The sequence below is a fragment of the Carassius gibelio genome, chromosome A3 (assembly GCF_023724105.1).
Source record: "Carassius gibelio isolate Cgi1373 ecotype wild population from Czech Republic chromosome A3, carGib1.2-hapl.c, whole genome shotgun sequence".
NCBI lineage: Eukaryota > Metazoa > Chordata > Actinopteri > Cypriniformes > Cyprinidae > Carassius > Carassius gibelio.
The window spans coordinates 31,180,792-31,200,662 of record NC_068373.1 but is presented as its reverse complement, the minus strand read 5'-3'; the positions used below and the strand labels follow the sequence as shown (position 1 = coordinate 31,200,662).

The window sequence follows — 19,871 nt, the reverse complement described above, 5'->3', positions numbered from 1 at the left end:
TTTATTCTTCATAGTTTATATTGACATGCTCACTGGTGAGCAAATCATTAATGTTATTATGTGTTAAGTGTGTTTTTCATTTATCAGATTCTTTCATCCAAAGTGACTTAAAGGTGTGTGTGTGTGTGTGTGTGTGTCTGTGTGTGTGTGTGTGTGTGTGTGTGTGTCTTTGTAGGCTCTTCAACAACAGAATTGAATCCAGACAGCTCTTCAGCACAGACCTGCGATTTGAGATCTGGTGATGTCAGTAAACTCTCTGGAATCAACAAACAATATGATGAAAATATCCCAACGCTATCTTACGACCAATTCGTACGTATTTTACGAGGTGGCTTATTCGTACGAATTTGTACGACCTCACTCGTATGATTTTATACGACCCCAGTGACGGTTAGGTTTAGGGGAGGGGGTTAGGTGTAGGTCATTCGTACAAATTCATATGAATTGCGCAACTCATAAAATACGTACGATTTGACATGAATTTGTATGAGTGTGGTCGTACGAATAAGTCACCTTGTGAAAAATGTACGAATTGCTGTGAGATCGGGTTGAAATATCCAGTGCAGAGACTTTCAGTTGATTTGGTTTTTACTGGACTTGTATTTTATCACTGACAAATCATTGAAAAATAGTTTTGTAAAGTTTATCAGCATTCAATTTCTCTTTCGAGTTTAGTGCTATGATGTTATCAGCATAATCTGAATAGACTGTGGAGTGACTTATATCTTTTATTTTTAATCTTTATTTATCAAGTCACCTTTATTTATATAGCGCTTTAAACAAAATATATTGCGTCAAAGCAACTGAACAAGATTCATTAAGAAAATAGTGTGTCAATAATGCAAAATGATAGTTAAAGGCAGTTCATCATTCATCAATCACATAGGAAAACATCTAAAAAGAGCAATCTGCATGTAAAATCATTTAGTGACTTATATACGAGTAAAAGTACTTTAAAATCAATCCTAAATGTAACTGGAAGCCACTGTAAGGACCTGAGGACTGGTGTGATATAATCAGATTTTCTGGTTCTAGTCAGAATCCTGGCAGCAGTGTTCTGGATGAGCTGCAGCTGTCTAACGGTCTTTTTGGGAAGGCCGGTGAGGAGCCCATTACAATAGTCCACCCTGCTGGTGATAAAGGCATGAACAAGTTTCTCCAAGTCTTGACTGGAAACAAAACATCTAATTCTTGCAATGTTTTTTAAATGATAGTATGCTGGTTTAGTTACTGCTTACTGTTTACTGTAAACACAATACAAGAGAGACTTTATACTCAGGAAATCACACTTACCTCGTTCCTGTGACTGAAATGTTTGGCTCGTTAGGCAGCAGGAAATATCACAATGTTACTGCAGATGTTCCCTGGACCCTTCGTCCTTTTTGACACTGTTACTTTCCTAATTAATATGTGGATATGGTCACAAACTGTTAAACTGTTAATGTAGTGGATTGCGTCTGTATTCTGTATATCTGTATTTTATCTGTATGAAATAAAACATGCATATTCATCTGATATCCAACATGCATTCATAAAACAATGTTTTACTTTTCCTAGTTGTTCAATCATTGTAAAAATGTTCAATGGTAATCATGATCTATACTGTTTTATGTGATGCTTTATTTCTCCTTGTGCACTGGATTCAGTCATCAGACTCTTGAGTTTGTCTGAATTCAAAGCGACTGAACATTGTTCATCTGATTTCAGCAGTTATTTTGAGCAATATTCTAATCTAGAGATAGAGGATGAACTGATGGAGATGCTCGTGGGGCGGTCGGATGATTAGGATACTGGCTCCAATCGCTCAGTGTTTTTCAGCTGGATGTTGAATGTGTTGCTAATCTCAGTATGGCTGAGTGCTGACAGAACATACAGTATTGTTCAAAATAATAGCAGTACAATGTGACTAACCAGAATAATCAAGGTTTTTAGTATATTTTTTATTGCTACGTGGCAAACAAGTTACCAGTAGGTTCAGTAGATTGTCAGAAAACAAACAAGACCCAGCATTCATGATATGCACGCTCTTAAGGCTGTGCAATTGGGCAATTAGTTGAAAGGGGTGTGTTCAAAAAAATAGCAGTGTCTACCTTTGACTGTACAAACTCAAAACTATTTTGTACAAACATTTTTTTTTTCTGGGATTTAGCAATCCTGTGAATCACTAAACTAATATTTAGTTGTATGACCACAGTTTTTTAAAACTGCTTGACATCTGTGTGGCATGGAGTCAACCAACTTGTGGCACCTCTCAGCTGTTATTCCACTCCTTGATTCTTTAACAACATTCCACAATTCATTCACATTTCTTGGTTTTGCTTCAGAAACAGCATTTTTGATATCACCCCACAAGTTCTCAATTGGATTAAGGTCTGGAGATTGGGCTGGCCACTCCATAACATTAATTTTGTTGGTTTGGAACCAAGACTTTGCCCGTTTACTAGTGTGTTTTGGGTCATTGTCTTGTTGAAACAACCATTTCAAGGGCATGTCCTCTTCAGCATAGGGCAATATGACCTCTTCAAGTATTTTAACATATGCAAACTGATCCATGATCCCTGGTATGCGATAAATAGGCCCAACACCATAGTAGGAGAAACATGCCCATATCATGATGCTTGCACCTCCATGCTTCACTGTCTTCACTGTGTACTGTGGCTTGAATTCAGAGTTTGGGGGTCGTCTCACAAACTGCTTGTGGCCCTTGGACCCAAAAAGAACAATTTTACTCTCATCAGTCCACAAAATGTTCCTCCATTTCTCTTTAGGCCAGTTGATGTGTTCTTTGGCAAATTGTAACCTCTTCTGCACATGCCTTTTTTTAACAGAGGGACTTTGCGGGGGATTCTTGAAAATAGATTAGCTTCACACAGACGTCTTCTAACTGTCACAGTACTTACAGGTAACTCCAGACTGTCTTTGATCATCCTGGAGGTGATCATTGGCTGAGCCTTTGCCATTCTGGTTATTCTTCTATCCATTTTGATGGTTGTCTTCCGTTTTCTTCCACGTCTCTCTGGTTTTGCTCTCCATTTTAAGGCATTGGAGATCATTTTAGCTGAACAGCCTATCATTTTTTGCACCTCTTCATAGGTTTTCCCCTCTCTAATCAACATTTTAATCAAAGTACGCTGTTCTTCTGAACAATGTCTTGAACGACCCATTTTCCTCAGCTTTCAAATGCATGTTCAACAAGTGTTGGCTTCATCCTTAAATAGGGGCCACCTGATTCACACCTGTTTCTTCACAAAATTGATGACCTCAGTGATTGAATGCCACACTGCTATTTTTTTGAACACATCCCTTTCAACTAATTCAACTAATTGCCCAATTGCACAGCCTTAAGAGCGTGCATATCATGAATGCTGGGTCTCATTTGTTTTCTGACAATCTACTGAACCTACTGGTAACTTGTTTGCCACGTAGCAATAAAAAAATATACGAAAAACCTTGATTATTCTGGTTAGTCACATTGTACTGCTATTATTTTGAACAATACTGTACGAGCATCTCAACATCTTCTAGAAAGAGAGATGAGAAGCTGTTGAAGTGCCTTGTGTTTGTGTTCACCAGTATTATACTTCAGTGATGAGCAGGGTCGTCTGGAGGGGTGTCCTGGTGACCAGAGCCCTCATCTGTTGAGGTGACCCTCTCACCCTCCCACAGGCAGATCTACGGCCCTGTTGTTCCTGATGGAGACTGTGCTCCTCCTATAAAACACCACAGAGTTCGTTTGTGCAAGCAGCGTATTACGAACTATAATGATGTTTTAAATCAAGGGCTCGTTTGTCGGGTGTGTCGTCTTCTATGATGTCATTACCATCGTTACCACACAAAAAAAGGAGGAGTGACCCAACGTTCTTGTCCAGGTGTGTAAACTATTTTTTTTTATGGTCTGACGTTTTCTTTACAAATCTGCTGTGAATGCCATTCAACGAATGTGAAATGCCCAGACCACAACACTTACCATATATATTGTTTTTACCATAATAACTGTTTTTCTGTGGTATCTGTAGTTACAGCACATTAACCACAATGCCAAGCCTTTCCGCTCTGACTACTTACAATGAGAGTTGAGGCGATGGTCAATGACAGCAGGAGGAAAAGCTGGAGAGGTTTGTACAATATCATATGAATTTGTTGAAATTGTTTGAGTTATTAATACTTTGACATAGCACAGGGCTTGTACTAATGGGGTCGTGGGGTATGTAAAACAGTTTAAAAACATCAAATTCGGTGCAAAATGTAACTGCAGTAAAGTTCTGTCGAGGTGCTCAGATCGACTCTTTTGGCAGCTTTTGGTTTTCTCTGCAAACACACAAGATGGTCAAATTCATCCCTCTCCACAAACCAGACTGGTTTGACAAGAGTTTGACAGACCTTTGGTCTTCCCTTTCAGCTGAAATACAGAAAAAGGAAAATGTTGTTGTTGTTGTTTTAATACATACATGTTGAGACAGTGTTAGAAATTATTTGTGATCCAAATATTTTAAAATGTTTTTTTTATTTTTTTTAAATGGCAAGCATATTAAAATAAACCCACAATGCATTTAGGGGAACATTTCTGTAGCATATCTCCTGTTGCCAGTAGGGGTCGTAATTTAGGGAACGCTCCTATGGAGCCTATGGATGTTTGTTACCTCCTTTTCAGAACAACATGATTGTTCAGAACAAAAATTCAATCAAATTTTGATGTATATATGGTCAGACTAATGCAAAAAAACAGCAGTAAATGTACATTCACTCTCTGTTCATGTGTGATCAATTCTTTCATGGACTCTGCAAAACATAAAAGACACATACAAATCCACACTGGAGAGAAGCTGTTCACATGTGATCAGTGCGGGAAAAGCAAAAACAGACCCTAAGAGACACATGAGGATCCAGACTGGAGAGAAACCTCGTGAATGTGATCAATGTGGGAAGAGTTTCACAGAACAGTGCAGTAAACTGTTTTCTTGTGCTTTTCCACTTCTACTCTTCTTCTTCTCTTGAGATGCTTTGACTCTTATAAGTCAGCAAAGAAAAAACATCTGACTCATTTGGTTTCACTTTTTTTTGTATCTGCGGCAGGAACTCAGGGCTGCAGAGAGGAAATGGCAGAAATCAAGAAACTCTACGGACCTCAGTGTGTATCAATCTCTCCTCTCTTCCTTCTCTGCAGATGTCTTCACAGCTAAAACATCCTACTACCACAACAAAATGAACAGCTCCTGTGACGCTCGGACACTCTTCAAGACTTTCTCTTCTCTTCTTAATCCGCCGCCTCCACCTCCTCCATCGACTCTTACAGCGGACGACTTTGCAGCTTTCTTCACAAATGAGACGAGATCCATCAGTGAACAATTCTCCACACCGCAGACTGAAGACAACTTCACAATGACCGATGCACACTCTTTATCCTCCTTCTCCCCACTCTCAGAGATGAACGTCTCCAAACTTCTCCTCTCCAATCATCCTACTACTTGTCCACTTGATCCGATCCCCACTCACCTCCTTCAAGCGATCTCTTCTTCAGTCATACCTTCACTTACTCACGTTATCAACTCCTCTCTTCTCTCTGGAACATTTCCCTCAGCATTCAAGCAGGCTCAGGTAAGCCCACTGCTCAAGAAACCATCTCTAAATCCAGCGCTTCTTGAAAACTACAGACCGGTATCCCTTCTTCCATTCATTGCAAATCCGGCAAGATCTCAGTTTAAGAAATTTGAAAATTGATCAATAAATTGACCTACAGTTTAGTAAGAAAAAAACTATTTCATATGAATGGTGTTCAAGTATGGGCTTGTGCTAAAAATGCTTTGTGCTTTGTATCTAGCTACTAACACTACAGATACGGGCCTGACACCATCCTACATTTGATCTTATGATCATTTCTCAATTGTGCACACAGGTGATTCAGAGAATGATCACACACACAAAAAACATCCGTACACCTCTCTATCAAATTTGAAATGTATAAATCTATTGTGCACAGAAAGATGTTTTTGAAAGAAGTCTCTTCAGCTCAGCAAGACAAAAATAAGAATAAAATAGTAATAAAATCATATTCAGTTATATTATAAAACATTATTGTAATTTAAAATACCTTTTTCTACATGAATATATTGTAAGACGTTATTTATTGCTGCGATCAAAGTAGTTGTGTTGCTTCATATATTTGTGGGCACAGCTGTTTAAAGGTTTTTTAGGTCATTAATATGTTTATTCAGCGAGGATGCATAGATTGATCAAAAGTGACAGTAAAGGAATGTATAATATTACAACATATTTATGAAATATTAAGCCTTTTTTCACTTTTTATTTTTACTTTGTATTCATCAATGAATCTTAAAAAACCTGAATCAGGCTTTACATAACAATTTTAGGACAGTATGAAAGAGAGAGAGACAGCGAGAGAAAATACCCCAACTCAGTTCCTTCTTTTGTGTTTGTTCTGTTTAGACCGTGTGATTACAGCATAGTAACACTCACATTTTCAACAAATAATGCAGAACTTCAGAACCTATATTGGTAATCATACATATACACCAAAAAATATTGTTTTTGTTATTTAAAAAAAAGGACAGAAGCATGCTGAACTTAATTATCATCTTATAGTGTCAAAAAGAGCTTATCAAGAATAGTACATTAAAAACAGAATAAATGACAAATCTAACGATACAATGGCTGTTTTCTCATATTTATGAGTGCATGTACAGCACAACTGTCCTCTTCATCAATCGAACCTGAGGCTTACTGTTCAAGAGATCTTTAAGAAGTGAAAAAAAGGGAGAAAGGAATGAGGGAGACTGTGAGAGAAAGGGGGAGTAAGAGGAGGCTGGGAACGCTTCCGAAGTTGGAGTTGGATGTTTGAACAAATGCAACAAATCCAGGCGGGTTGCTGCCTGTTAAAGACTTGATCCAGTCCTGATACTCAGATACTCTGGCGTACACACCAGGATATTTGGGGTCAGCACATCCTTGACCAAAACTCACAACGCCAGACTGAATCCACAGGGAGCCGTTCTTGCTGACCATTGGACCTCCAGAGTCTCCCTGTATTGAGACACATTCAACATTTATATCTCTGACAGTATACAGTGAACAACTGTAATAAACACAAGTATGCAATAGTGTAGTGCAGTAGTTCAGTGTTAAAAGTATTCCAGCTGTGCCTTTTTCAATTGTTTCGATTGGGAGTGCTGAGCATTTTTCTCGTCACCGAGAGTTGAAATCTGTTCAGTTTTGCGAAAACCAAGTGTTCGACACGCATCCTAAAAATGAAGCTAAAACATTTTGATCATATTTGCCTGCCTTGCTGTAAAGGTCCCAAATTACACTTCAAATATATATTTTTCTTTCCAAATATGGTTTCTTTCATTTTAAATAGTTCCCATATCACACCAATGTATGTGTAAGTATTTATTTTTCTATTAAGTTTGCTTATGAATTTGCTATTAAGTTATAGCCCAACGTAGTTATCATTTTCACGTCCTGCGCCACATTGTGGAATAGCAAATGCATGTGTGCCCCCATATAGAGCTGTGTTCAGCCGCAATGTTAGTGCTTTGCTATTTTGAACAACTGAAATAGACTGCGCTATTGACCAACTGTAATGTGGTCTAAAGTCAATTGTGTAATATATATATTAATATATTATATTATTATTATTATTATTTTTTTTTTAAAGAGTGTGTTAGTAATATGTGCCTATAGGCGGGTGCACAATGTCATCACACAGACATTAAAATATACAGTATTGTTCAAAATAATAGCAGTACAATGTGACTAACCAGAATAATCAAGGTTTTTAGTATATTTTTTATTGCTACGTGGCAAACAAGTTACCAGTAGGTTCAGTAGATTGTCAGAAAACAAACAAGACCCAGCATTCATGATATGCACGCTCTTAAGGCTGTGCAATTGGGCAATTAGTTGAAAGGGGTGTGTTCAAAAAAATAGCAGTGTCTACCTTTGACTGTACAAACTCAAAACTATTTTGTACAAACATTTTTTTTTTTCTGGGATTTAGCAATCCTGTGAATCACTAAACTAATATTTAGTTGTATGACCACAGTTTTTTAAAACTGCTTGACATCTGTGTGGCATGGAGTCAACCAACTTGTGGCACCTCTCAGCTGTTATTCCACTCCATGATTCTTTAACAACATTCCACAATTCATTCACATTTCTTGGTTTTGCTTCAGAAACAGCATTTTTGATATCACCCCACAAGTTCTCAATTGGATTAAGGTCTGGAGATTGGGCTGGCCACTCCATAACATTAATTTTGTTGGTTTGGAACCAAGACTTTGCCCGTTTACTAGTGTGTTTTGGGTCATTGTCTTGTTGAAACAACCATTTCAAGGGCATGTCCTCTTCAGCATAGGGCAACATGACCTCTTCAAGTATTTTAACATATGCAAACTGATCCATGATCCCTGGTATGCGATAAATAGGCCCAACACCATAGTAGGAGAAACATGCCCATATCATGATGCTTGCACCTCCATGCTTCACTGTCTTCACTGTGTACTGTGGCTTGAATTCAGAGTTTGGGGGTCGTCTCACAAACTGCCTGTGGCCCTTGGACCCATAAAGAACAATTTTACTCTCATCAGTCCACAAAATGTTCCTCCATTTCTCTTTAGGCCAGTTGATGTGTTCTTTGGCAAATTGTAACCTCTTCTGCACATGCCTTTTTTTTAACAGAGGGACTTTGCGGGGGATTCTTGAAAATAGATTAGCTTCACACAGACGTCTTCTAACTGTCACAGTACTTACAGGTAACTCCAGACTGTCTTTGATCATCCTGGAGGTGATCATTGGCTGAGCCTTTGCCATTCTGGTTATTCTTCTATCCATTTTGATGGTTGTCTTCCGTTTTCTTCCACGTCTCTCTGGTTTTGCTCTCCATTTTAAAGCATTGGAGATCATTTTAGCTGAACAGCCTATCATTTTTTGCACCTCTTTATAGGTTTTCCCCTCTCTAATCAACTTTTTAATCAAAGTACGCTGTTCTTCTGAACAATGTCTTGAACGACCCATTTTCCTCAGCTTTCAAATGCATGTTCAACAAGTGTTGGCTTCATCCTTAAATAGGGGCCACCTGATTCACACCTGTTTCTTCACAAAATTGATGACCTCAGTGATTGAATGCCACACTGCTATTTTTTTGAACACACCCCTTTCAACTAATTCAACTAATTGCCCAATTGCACAGCCTTAAGAGCGTGCATATCATGAATGCTGGGTCTCATTTGTTTTCTGAGAATCTACTGAACCTACTGGTAACTTGTTTGCCACGTAGCAATAAAAAAATATACGAGAAACCTTGATTATTCTGGTTAGTCACATTGTACTGCTATTATTTTGAACAATACTGTAAGTAAATAAAGGACTAAAATGTAAAAGATTATTATTGGGAACATAAATTAAAAAATGGTTTATATAAAAGTAAAAATACCTAAATGTCATCATGTATAGTCTTTGCATGTATCAGACTTTCGCACATGAGCAGATCTGTTCCCTCACTAGAGAAGCACTCAGTTTTTCTGCTTGCAAATTTCACCATGTATATAGCAAATCTGCCATGATGCGAACGCAACAGGTTTTTTAAGGGAATAGGAAATGAGACTATGATTGGTTTATGGGACCTTACAGCCAAAACACACCGATTAATCATTAAGAGAATAGGGGCAACCCTTTTAGACCAAGTAATTAAGAAATTAGACGTGTATTAGTGTAAAGTTTGCAGGTGAGATTTGATTTGGATTAAAAATGATTTTTTTTTGAATGAATAACTTACCTGACATGAATCTTTTCCTCCCTGATTTAACAATCCAGCACAAACCATATTGCCCGTAATTGTGTACATCCCTTCATAAGCTTTAGCACAGGCACTGTTATTCACAACTGGTATCATCACCTGCTGCAGTATGTCAGGAACGCTGCCTGTGACACAGATCAGACGACGAATATTATAGCTTTAAAAAACATTTCTAGGTAAACTGTTGAGTTCCTTTCAAGGGAACTTCGAACTGTGTCCTCTAGGGATCGCTCGCTCCAGATTTGCGTACCCCTGAATAGCTGATATGCTGTCTTAATAGTTTTATATGAATAATGTTGTCTGTCTTAATGTTCTTCTGTTTGTTTCCCTTTGTTTTACAAGTATGACCCAATATATGTTGTTACTTAAAATAAATGTTTAAATAGCATTTATTTTTGTATTGTGTTATATTTGTATGGTATAAATGATGTTAAAAATGATACTGCACATTAATGAGCCAATGTGTTATGATGTGGGATGTGATGGGCTGCTGTGGGCCCCGAGGTCCAGGGCCAATTTTTGGTCCCAGTCCGCCCCTGCTACCAGCTTTCAATCGCTCTAAATGAGTCGCAGCGTGGCGACAGATTACAAAATAGAGAGAATAAACTGAAATTTTAAAAGGCAGCAAATAAACACTCGCAATTTTACCTTCGCGGGAACGTTTTTATAAAGTATTACTCTGGTTGAGTAACAACTGTTACACTTTTGAATCATGAATTAATCATCTCATAGGCCTATTACAAATGTAGACTTGGAATTAAGCCTTTCCCCCATTTTTATTTGATTCACGGGACCGGACACCAGTTATCTTGCCAAGAAAACCTTTGTTCTTATATGTCAGGAGAGAAACTTTGAGAAGATGCATTAATGCCACGTCTATGCGTTTCCGAGTTTCTCTGCCATAGTACAGTATCTGATTGAGTTTATATAGCCTACATCACAGAGAGACTTCCTTGTAAGGTAGAAATTTTAGTTTCACCACACTTGTCATCTGAAATGTAGGCTAACTTTCACTTCCAGAAATTTTAGCTTGTTACTTGCATTTATTTTAAGTAAATTACATTTTTAACAGCAAATTGTATTACTTTTAAGACATTTTTTAAGTCCTCTAAAATGAAAATGTAAGACTTTACCACAACAAAAAAAAAACTGAAAATGTTCAGCGTGAAACGACACAGAATTGTGTGGCAAAGCATAGCGCAACACAGGTCACAGGGACATGATAACTTTTATACCTAGTGCTGATTCACCTTACAACCCTGACATGGTTGACTGTGTGTGTATAAACTACAATGTTTTATTGAATCATTAATTCAAAAGATTCGTTCAAAAAATGCTGATTCATCCATTAATGAAACTAGAAAAGTATGTACTATCATATCAATCATATATTGCTATATTGCCTAATACTAAATAAGCTCTGTATTAATATTATGCTGGTCAAATAACGCTTTTAAATAAATCAATAAAAAACAACAGATGATGAGTCTGACATGAAATTTAAGGTTCCACTTGAAATTAAAGGCCTCCTTATCCGAAATTACAGATTTCAATACATTTTCAGACCTTAAAGATCGAAAATTTAATTTAAGACGTTTTAAGACTTAAGGACCCATGGGGCCCCTTTTAATAGTTTGAAAGGCAGATGGGAGCACGGAATAAAATCCCCATTTGGCCCTTAATATCCTCCAACTGAGAGTTTCTATAATCAAACGGCACAACCTGATATTTATCTGTATTTCTCAAAGAATAACATGCGTTTTGATCCGCATCAACTCCATTGCGATCAGCCACTTTAAACCACTTCAGTTAGTCTTAGTCCAAAAGAGCGCACATTTAGAAAAATCTTCTCATATGTTCACGCCTCATTGCTTTACAGAGAAAAATCATTTCTATAAATGTGTTCTCTAAATTATGTGCTCTTAAGTGTTTTCAGTGCTCTCTCCACTGCTATCACAATAGAAATAACATCAAAATGAAAAATAAAAAGAAAGAAAAACAAAAAATGTAGGTCTATTTATTTAGCTAGAACACGAGCCTTTGATAATGCGACATTTATACAACAGTTCAATAAAGTTACTGAGTAACTTTTATAGATAGGCTACATTGTTTTTGCTCCGTCCAAGAGAACAGAACAAACAGCAGAACCCGCTACGTCTCCAAGCAAACACGCGTTTTGAGAAAATGATTCAAGTAGGCTAAGAGTCGTTTGCCAGGTCAAATGAATTAGGATTTTTGAACGACTCGTTTGAATAAAGGATTCAACTCTCTCTGACCATAGCCCTCCACCTCAGGTGAGCCTTCAATTTCTGCCTGATCTCCATACAGAGATCAAAAAGAAATGGAAGAGGTCGTTTTCTTCTCACATCCATTGGTTTTGGCATAAGAGTTATGCCGACATCGAGGCAATGCACGAAAACGGCTCTGAGAGGATGCCCCCTGTAGAAAGGGCTTTCTTTCTCCGAGGGAGACATCCTCTCTTAATCTCCCTCCTTGTCATCTAAGCCCCTTCAAGAAATACATCTGGCTTAAATGGCAAACCATACACGGCATACATTTATTCTATTTGAATACATTTTTAGCATCATTACTACAATCACATGATCATTCAGAAATCATGCAAATATTCAAATTTGCTGCTCAAAAAACGTTATTATTATTATCATTTTGAAAACAGCGGAGTAGAATTGTTTCAGGTTTCTTTGATGAAAAGAAAGTTCAGAAGAGCAGCATTTATCTGAAATATAAATGTTCTGTAACATTATGAATGTCTTTATCAATTTAAAACAGCTTTGTTAAATAAAAGTATTAATTTATGTAATTCCCATTTTTTTATACCACGTTGGAGTTATGTACTGATTTTCCTCCTGAATTGGCCTTGGCCACCCACTGGCCACCCCATTTATAAAGCTCTAGCTCCGCCATTGCTAACAATTAAGTCGGGTATGTAGCTTAGGCCTTTTGGCCGTAAGGGGTACTGTCACAGACAGCTGTCTAAACGTCCCAGGGGCAACTCCCACGGAAATGGTAGAGTTGGTACTTAGTGTTCGCCATGAATCTGGCCTGCACTCCCCTCAGCATGGCGGTGTGGGTATAGTGCTCCCCATAGCGACCCCTAGAGGATGCAGTTCAAAGTTTCTTTGTAAGGGAACGTCTCAGGTTACGAATGTTACCTTGGTTGAGTAGGGAATGAGACACTGTGTCCTCTAGCTCCCTGCATGCTTCAGACAAAGAAGTGAGTGACGTGTTCTCCTGTTCGCCTGTTTATAGTCTCAGCATTAGTGATGTCAGAGGCTGTCGCCGGCCAACTCGTTGGTGTTTTTTCAATGTATGCTTCAGACACGGGTCACAACGAGGTGTTCCCCAAAGCACCCCTTAGAGGACGCAGTGTCTCGTTCCCTTCCATGGTTCATTTCAGGGAACCATGGTTACATTCGCAACCTGAGACATTTTACAGTGATGTTTGCATTCAGTTAACTGGAAAGCAAATGTTTACTCACCTCCAGCTTGCAGTGTTCCCCATCCAGTGACCCAGCTCTCTGTCCCTCCACCAAACACACTCCCAGCCGCTGCCAGACAGACCGGCTTAATGTAATCAGAGAAAGTCACAGAGGAGGAGAGCTGGACCAGGGCTATATCGTTGTCATTAGAACGACTATCATAGTTAGGATGGTTAATGACTTGAATCACTGTCCTAGACGTCTCATCAGGGTTTGAGCCGGACTGGCTCAGACGACCGAAGTATATCACAACTTTAGACAATACAAAACTGCAAATAGAGAGAGTCTGCTTTAATCCCACTATTATAAATATACAAGTATAGCTTAATCTTTATTTAAGCATTAAACGTCATACTCCTGGAAGCAGTGCGCTGCAGATAACACCCAGTCTTTATTGATGAGAGTCCCACCACAGTTATGACTTGAGCCGGAGAGAAAAATGCTGACCTGCCACGGCCAAGAACCTGCCGTCGCATCCTCCCCTCCAACAATCTTGTTATTGAGAGGAGCTCGACCACATACTGATGATAGAAAACACGTTTTCCCTCTTAAAATGCCTCTCAGATACAGAAGATACACAATCTGTGAGTTTTGGAGTCATCATGAAAACTTACCATCTAACTGGCAGAGTGAGCCTGTGTGGAAAGACAAAGATAAAGATAACGTAAACATAGAGTCATCCAGACAGAGCTGATGAACTGGTTTCTGTAGTTCTCCTGTTGCATCAGTGCTGGTGCAATTTGCATGAAAATAAGAGAATAGAATATTTAACCTAAATAATGTGGTTTCTGGTCTTAGCCAAAATACCTGTTAAATGATTTCACATTCATGACACATCTACAAAACCAGTTTCAAGCATTAAACTGTAAGTCTTCAGATCCAGCTTTTATCATGAGGCACATAACATTTCAAGTGTGTTTACAATGGAATTGAATGGCTTGTCAGTTAATTAACAATTAAATTATTAAATCTACATTTAATTTTGTCATGTTGTAGGCTTCTTGTAAGCTCTCACCTGTTATGTAGAGAAGTGTGATGACAGAAACACTCAAAGCGCTGTTGAACTTCATCCTTCTGTTCTGTGATCTGATCTGACTGTTTCTTCACTCACAGCTTTCTGATCAGATGAAAAACAAGAACCGCAACATTTATCAAGAGTTCTCTGTCTCCACCCCCAACAGTACATTAATCTCTGAATCATACTTTTTTGGTAAAAAATAAATAAATAAAAAATTGTATCCTGAGCTTTTCAGAGGCATCCTTTTTGGATGTGGATGGGCCATATCACCACTTTACTAAAGTTGATTTTGTCCCCAAACTTTTTGAAATTGTTTAATAAAAACAGCATACATGAACACAGAAAAATCACCTCCAATCCATTCTCCACATAACTTAATTTACACATGCATCATGAAATAGATACAATCACAAATACTGTACAGTGTTTTTGACACAATGCAATCAATGTGCAAATTTCCATAATCACTGAACAGTGATTTCCATAATCACTGAGAAAAAAAAAGAAAAACAAATTAAAAACTCAAGACCAGATGTTCTAGTACATTTTATTTATACAGCACATTTAAGACAGCCACTATATGTTGTGCTGTACCAAAGAGAAAAAAACACACCCACACACACAGAAAGCAAACCAGATAAAAATAAGAACGACCCATTTAAAAATTACAGAATAACTGTAATCAGTACACTAAGGAAAACAAACATGTTTTTAGAAAGGACTTAAAAACAGACAGAGGTGGTGTCATTCTAATTTCTAAAGACAGGATATTCCAATGATGTGGCCCTGCCAACACAAATGCACACTTAAGTCTAACAAGTGGAACTAGCAACAAAGCCTGGTCGCAAGATCTTAAGCTTTTAGATGGAGTGTATACATTAAGGAGTTTAAAGAGATAGACAGAAGCTAGGTTATGTAAAGATTTATATCAAAAATAAAAATAAAAAATAAAATAATAGAGATTTGAAGTCTATTCTCTGATGAACCAGCATGGAGTGATGTGTTCATGTTTGCAACACTTCAGGAGAAGTCTGGCCACAGTGTTTTGGACTAGCCGAAGGCTGGAAACTGAAAACCAAAACCAATGAAGTATGGTAGCTTTTAGACCCACCCAGGACTTTAGTCTGGATAATAGTGTGGAGTGGTCTAAAAAAATGAATAAGAACCACAGAGTCTCCAGAATCAGCGGAGAGATAAATATTGTTTAACACCCTCAAGAATGCAGACTCAGTGCTATGAGCAGACTTAAAACCAGATTTGAAAAATCTCAAATACAATTATTAATGAGGTAGATATCTACTAAAAGAAAATACATGCACGTACTTTCCTCATTCTAACTTGTGTACATAATCACCTCTACAATGTGAGAAAGCCGGTATGTGCAGTGAAAAACATTGTCAGATCAGAAGGAAGATATATTTCTTTCAGGGTAATCTTGTATGTTGCTTGAGTCACACTTCCTTAGTTTTCAGCTTTGCCTTACACCTGGGGCCTGAGGTATAAATGTGTTCCAACCCTGCATGACATGTAGTTTTCAAATAAGCCTGCACTGTAAAATCCAGTAATTTACCTTACTTGGTGATACCATTATAGTGATTAGCGTTCCCTTTGGTTGGGCACTTGAAACTTAATTTATGTTACTATAATTTTATCTCTATTAATGGAAAAATGCATCATGAAATCTGAGTTATTTGATTTTAAAGACAAGTAAAAAAATAGATTGCTTTTATAAAATGACCTATTTTTTAATTATAGCATATTTTTGTGTGTGTTTAATAATGACCTTTTATAGATTTTATTTTTCATAAATACCTTGATATGCTTTTTATATAATCCTTAATTAGTGAGTGGTAATTTTTTGAAGTTGCACACCGACTTAAACATTCATCACGTGAATCACAACAATGGTAACAATTACATTTAATTTATTTTCATTAATTGTAACAATAGCCATTTTATTTGCTCTCCTGACACAAGACAGCAAATAAAATTGGCAAATAAAAACAACAACTTTAAAACAAAGCAACTGCATAATTTATTCTGCACAATGCATTCTGGGAGTCAGTGAGTAGCTATACTAAGTCATGAGTAAACCTAAATGAAAGGATCAAGTACCCCCTACAGTTCTTTTTTAGTTACTAGAAGTCTTGTGTAAGTTAACTATACTAACTAAGCATTTGTCAGTACAAAATACTATTCCTATTTCACTTTACATAGTTTTTTCAAGTCAATCGGTTTGCATGCTTTTTTTAAGTAAGGCCAGCTTATTAGATTTTACAGTGTGGGGCATGTTCAAGTTCAAAACGGTGCGCAACGTTTTGCTACGGTTTCCGTGTTGAACGTCATGTTTCCTGGAAACGGCGTGCACCGGTGTGCAATGGGGTTTGAGATGCGTTTTCTCTTGTTTGGTGGGTGTGTCAGAACTGTATGGAAGGCCAAAAGGGTCAAATTCACGTGAATTTTAACGCGTCAACAACACGTTAAATACGTGTATTTCACGCGTAAACAACACGTGTTTAACACGTTAAATACGTGTTGTTTACGTGTTAAAAATCAGCGCGTATTTAACGTGTATTTAACGTGTATTTCACGTGTTAAATACACGTGAAGTACACGTGAAGTACGCATTAAAAATCAGTTTGAACGGGTCAATGTCATTGGCTGCTGAGGACTTGGGTCAAACCACTTCTGTGAGCTTAGAGGGGTGTAACATTCACAGACAGGCAACCATCATTTAACATGCTATAGATCAGCTTATTCAGCCTTATTTTTTAGTCTTTTTTGTATAGCCTATAGAAATAATATAATTTAATTGTAGTTTTATGAAATATTTATCTTTTAATAAATATTAATTAACATTTTGTGGTGATAGTATAATGTTTATAAAAGTTACAGTATTTTGTAATGAAACAGGACTTTTTGTTTAGCTCTTGACTCGCCAAAATATACTATTTAAATACTGTTGCTTTCTGAGTGCCATACACAAAAATACCAACTCATAACTCCACGAATATAGCAAGGAGAGTCAAAAGTTATAGTCTGAATCTACAGTGACGATCCAAGGGGATGTAGTATTTTATTTTGCCCAGCAGGTGTCATGGGGTAACACTTTTTGTGTCTTTAGGTTAAGTGCTGTGATGCAGGTGTGGAAAATTGATTGTGATTAACAATGCTGCCTATAAGATGCTGGCTTTCTTACCCTTTGGAGGGAAGGAGATTGGGGCTTGGTCTCTGCTGGTCTTTGGTGGTCAGGCGGACTTTCTCACGCTCTCCAGTCCAAGGCTTGATGTTGTGTTTTTGTATCTTTATATTTTTTATGTTTTACCTCAATGTAGTTATGTCTGTTTTCTGATTAAAACACATATTTGTGCAAATTTGATTATGTTGTATGGACTCTCTATTCATGTTGCTACTCCTTGATCCAAGGGGTTGTAACACTACGTTCTGTGAAAATGTTTAATAGAGCTCTCCAACTGATTCATGGGTTTAGGTATTATTTACATATGAAAGATCGTAATGGATTGTTTTGATTTTGGACTCATTTCAATCTTGAGAATCTGCTGTAAATAATGGTATGCCATTTTTCACAATCAGAGCATGTTTCATGAAGTTATAAAGGTAAAACCATGAGAATATTGCAGCATGTGTGCATTTTGAGTTTTTTTTTTTTTTTTTTTTTATAATTCGATGACGAATATCTTCAAATCTAAATGACAGATTATTGTATAATTGGGCTCATTTTAATCGAGAGAATTTTACATTTTCCAATATTATTAAAATAACTAAATTACTAGTAACTACTTACTGCTCAACTCTGACTTTCAGTAAATAAAATATATATTTGCACATTCTCCTGCTGAGAAATAACTGACAAAAATGTAAGAAAAAATATAGTGTTCAAGATAAATTATTTATATTCATCTTATTTGATATTCAATATCTCCGGACATACATACGTTTAGTTAAAGTATCGGTTTCAAATGTTTTGTGATAGTATAAGACTTAAGTTAGCATCGAGCATTAACATTTGTGTGGGGGAAATAGTTACAATGGAGGTAAGCAATCAATTCAGGTTTAAGATACAAACCATTGAAATCAATATCTGTCTTTAGAAAACAATCATCTTAGGAATCAACAGCTTTTATTGTGCTTACATTTACAGCTATCGCCAAGCAGGTGGCACTTATTGAAACCTCTTTTTTTGTTCAGCAATTCTGCATTTTTTGTTCAGCGATGCACTCATCAGACAATCAGTAATTAGGTACACAGGTGATGTTATAAGACTAGGGTCAGGACAACAGAAGTATTCTACTGCTACCACCGTCAACACCCCCCCCCCCCCCACCCAACACATCAATATTACTAATCATATTTTTCAAACTGCTGAATTAAAATCAATAAAAAATAGAAATCATTTGAAAGCTTAGAGTCTGAGCATTACAATGCATATATCATGTTGATCAACTCCAAAATAGTTGTAGCCTAAAAGATTAACTAACAATCTGGTCAACATAATGTATTTGAAGCACATTTCTACAAGAAAGGTAACTAACTGAAAAAGTTTTGGTGCTTAAAGTGTTTCACTGAGGTGAAATTTAAATCTAAAACATCTCAAGATATATGAAATAAAAAGAAAATCTAAATTAAGGTTTTAAGGGCTTCAAACTGAACATATAATGGCTCAATGTCTTATGGACTATCCTCCACTGCAGTCACATGCCCCTCAGATGGACAACTCCTGTAGTTTGGCCTTCTTGATCTTTGGCCTTTGCTAATCCAGCTGGCCACACTCTCTCTAGCATCAAAATCTTCCAGACTTGGCCCTCTACACTGATTCTTATCAGATCTTCCACTGTGTCTGAACAAAATGGGACAAATCAGACAAACCTGTCTGATTTGAACAGGTGAACAGTCCCTAAACAGCTTACACTTATTGTATCAGCTATTAAAATAGTTCAGTTTTATATGTAGTAGCAAAGTGATTATATTTTGTTAATATAATATATTTTATTAAGTTAAGTTAGAAAAGCATTTGGAGCATTTTATGTTTGTTAAATATAAGTTTTAGGTTTTTTTTTAAGTAACGACCAAGCTGCCAGCGGCAGACAGTGAGCCTATGTTTGATCAATTTAGCCTTCTCAAATCATCACGACTTGCCTAAAATAAAATCTATAGATATAAAACTGTTGAAGCATATGACAGTGTTTGTTAGACCCAGATAAATGTAAGCTATCCAATCATTTGTGAGGAGATGCTTCAGGACAGGGAGACGGCAGCATGATCACTTGCAATTTTTTCCTTGGAGATGCCATCATTTTTGCCCTTAAAAGGTAAAAGTAATACATTATTCGTAACTGTACTCGAGGGGTTCCCCTTGAATAGCTCGTTGCACCGGTGCGACCTCAGAGTTTTTTTTAGTCGCACCATTGAGAAATTGTTTGAGGCTTTGAATAAACTAGAGCGAGTTTTGTACAAGAAGTCAACCCCAGACCCATACAATAATAATAATAGGCCTATTGATGTCACCGTTTTACTTGTAACT

General features: G+C 37.2%; 2 protein-coding genes across 2 annotated transcripts in view; one reads left to right on the top strand and one right to left on the bottom strand.

Moving 5' to 3' along the window:
• LOC127943297 (uncharacterized) overlaps positions 1–1,560 on the top strand; it is a 137,995-nt gene extending 136,435 nt beyond the window's left edge. The window contains exon 15 of the mRNA XM_052539642.1: positions 176–1,560. Coding sequence (XP_052395602.1) covers positions 176–242 — 67 coding nt within the window. The 3' untranslated portion in view covers positions 243–1,560. The remainder of the gene's footprint in view (positions 1–175) is intronic.
• A 4,646-nt stretch (positions 1,561–6,206) lies between these two features.
• LOC127942663 (trypsin-1-like) lies at positions 6,207–14,443 on the bottom strand. Its single transcript, XM_052538525.1, has 6 exons — positions 14,327–14,443; positions 13,926–13,946; positions 13,667–13,832; positions 13,312–13,580; positions 9,791–9,936; positions 6,207–7,038 (listed from the first exon to the last, which is right to left on the bottom strand). The coding sequence occupies exons 1-6, from the start codon at positions 14,379–14,381 to the stop codon at positions 6,754–6,756; spliced, it is 942 nt and encodes a 313-aa protein (XP_052394485.1). The 5' UTR covers positions 14,382–14,443; the 3' UTR covers positions 6,207–6,753.
• Positions 14,444–19,871: the final 5,428 nt, after the last annotated feature.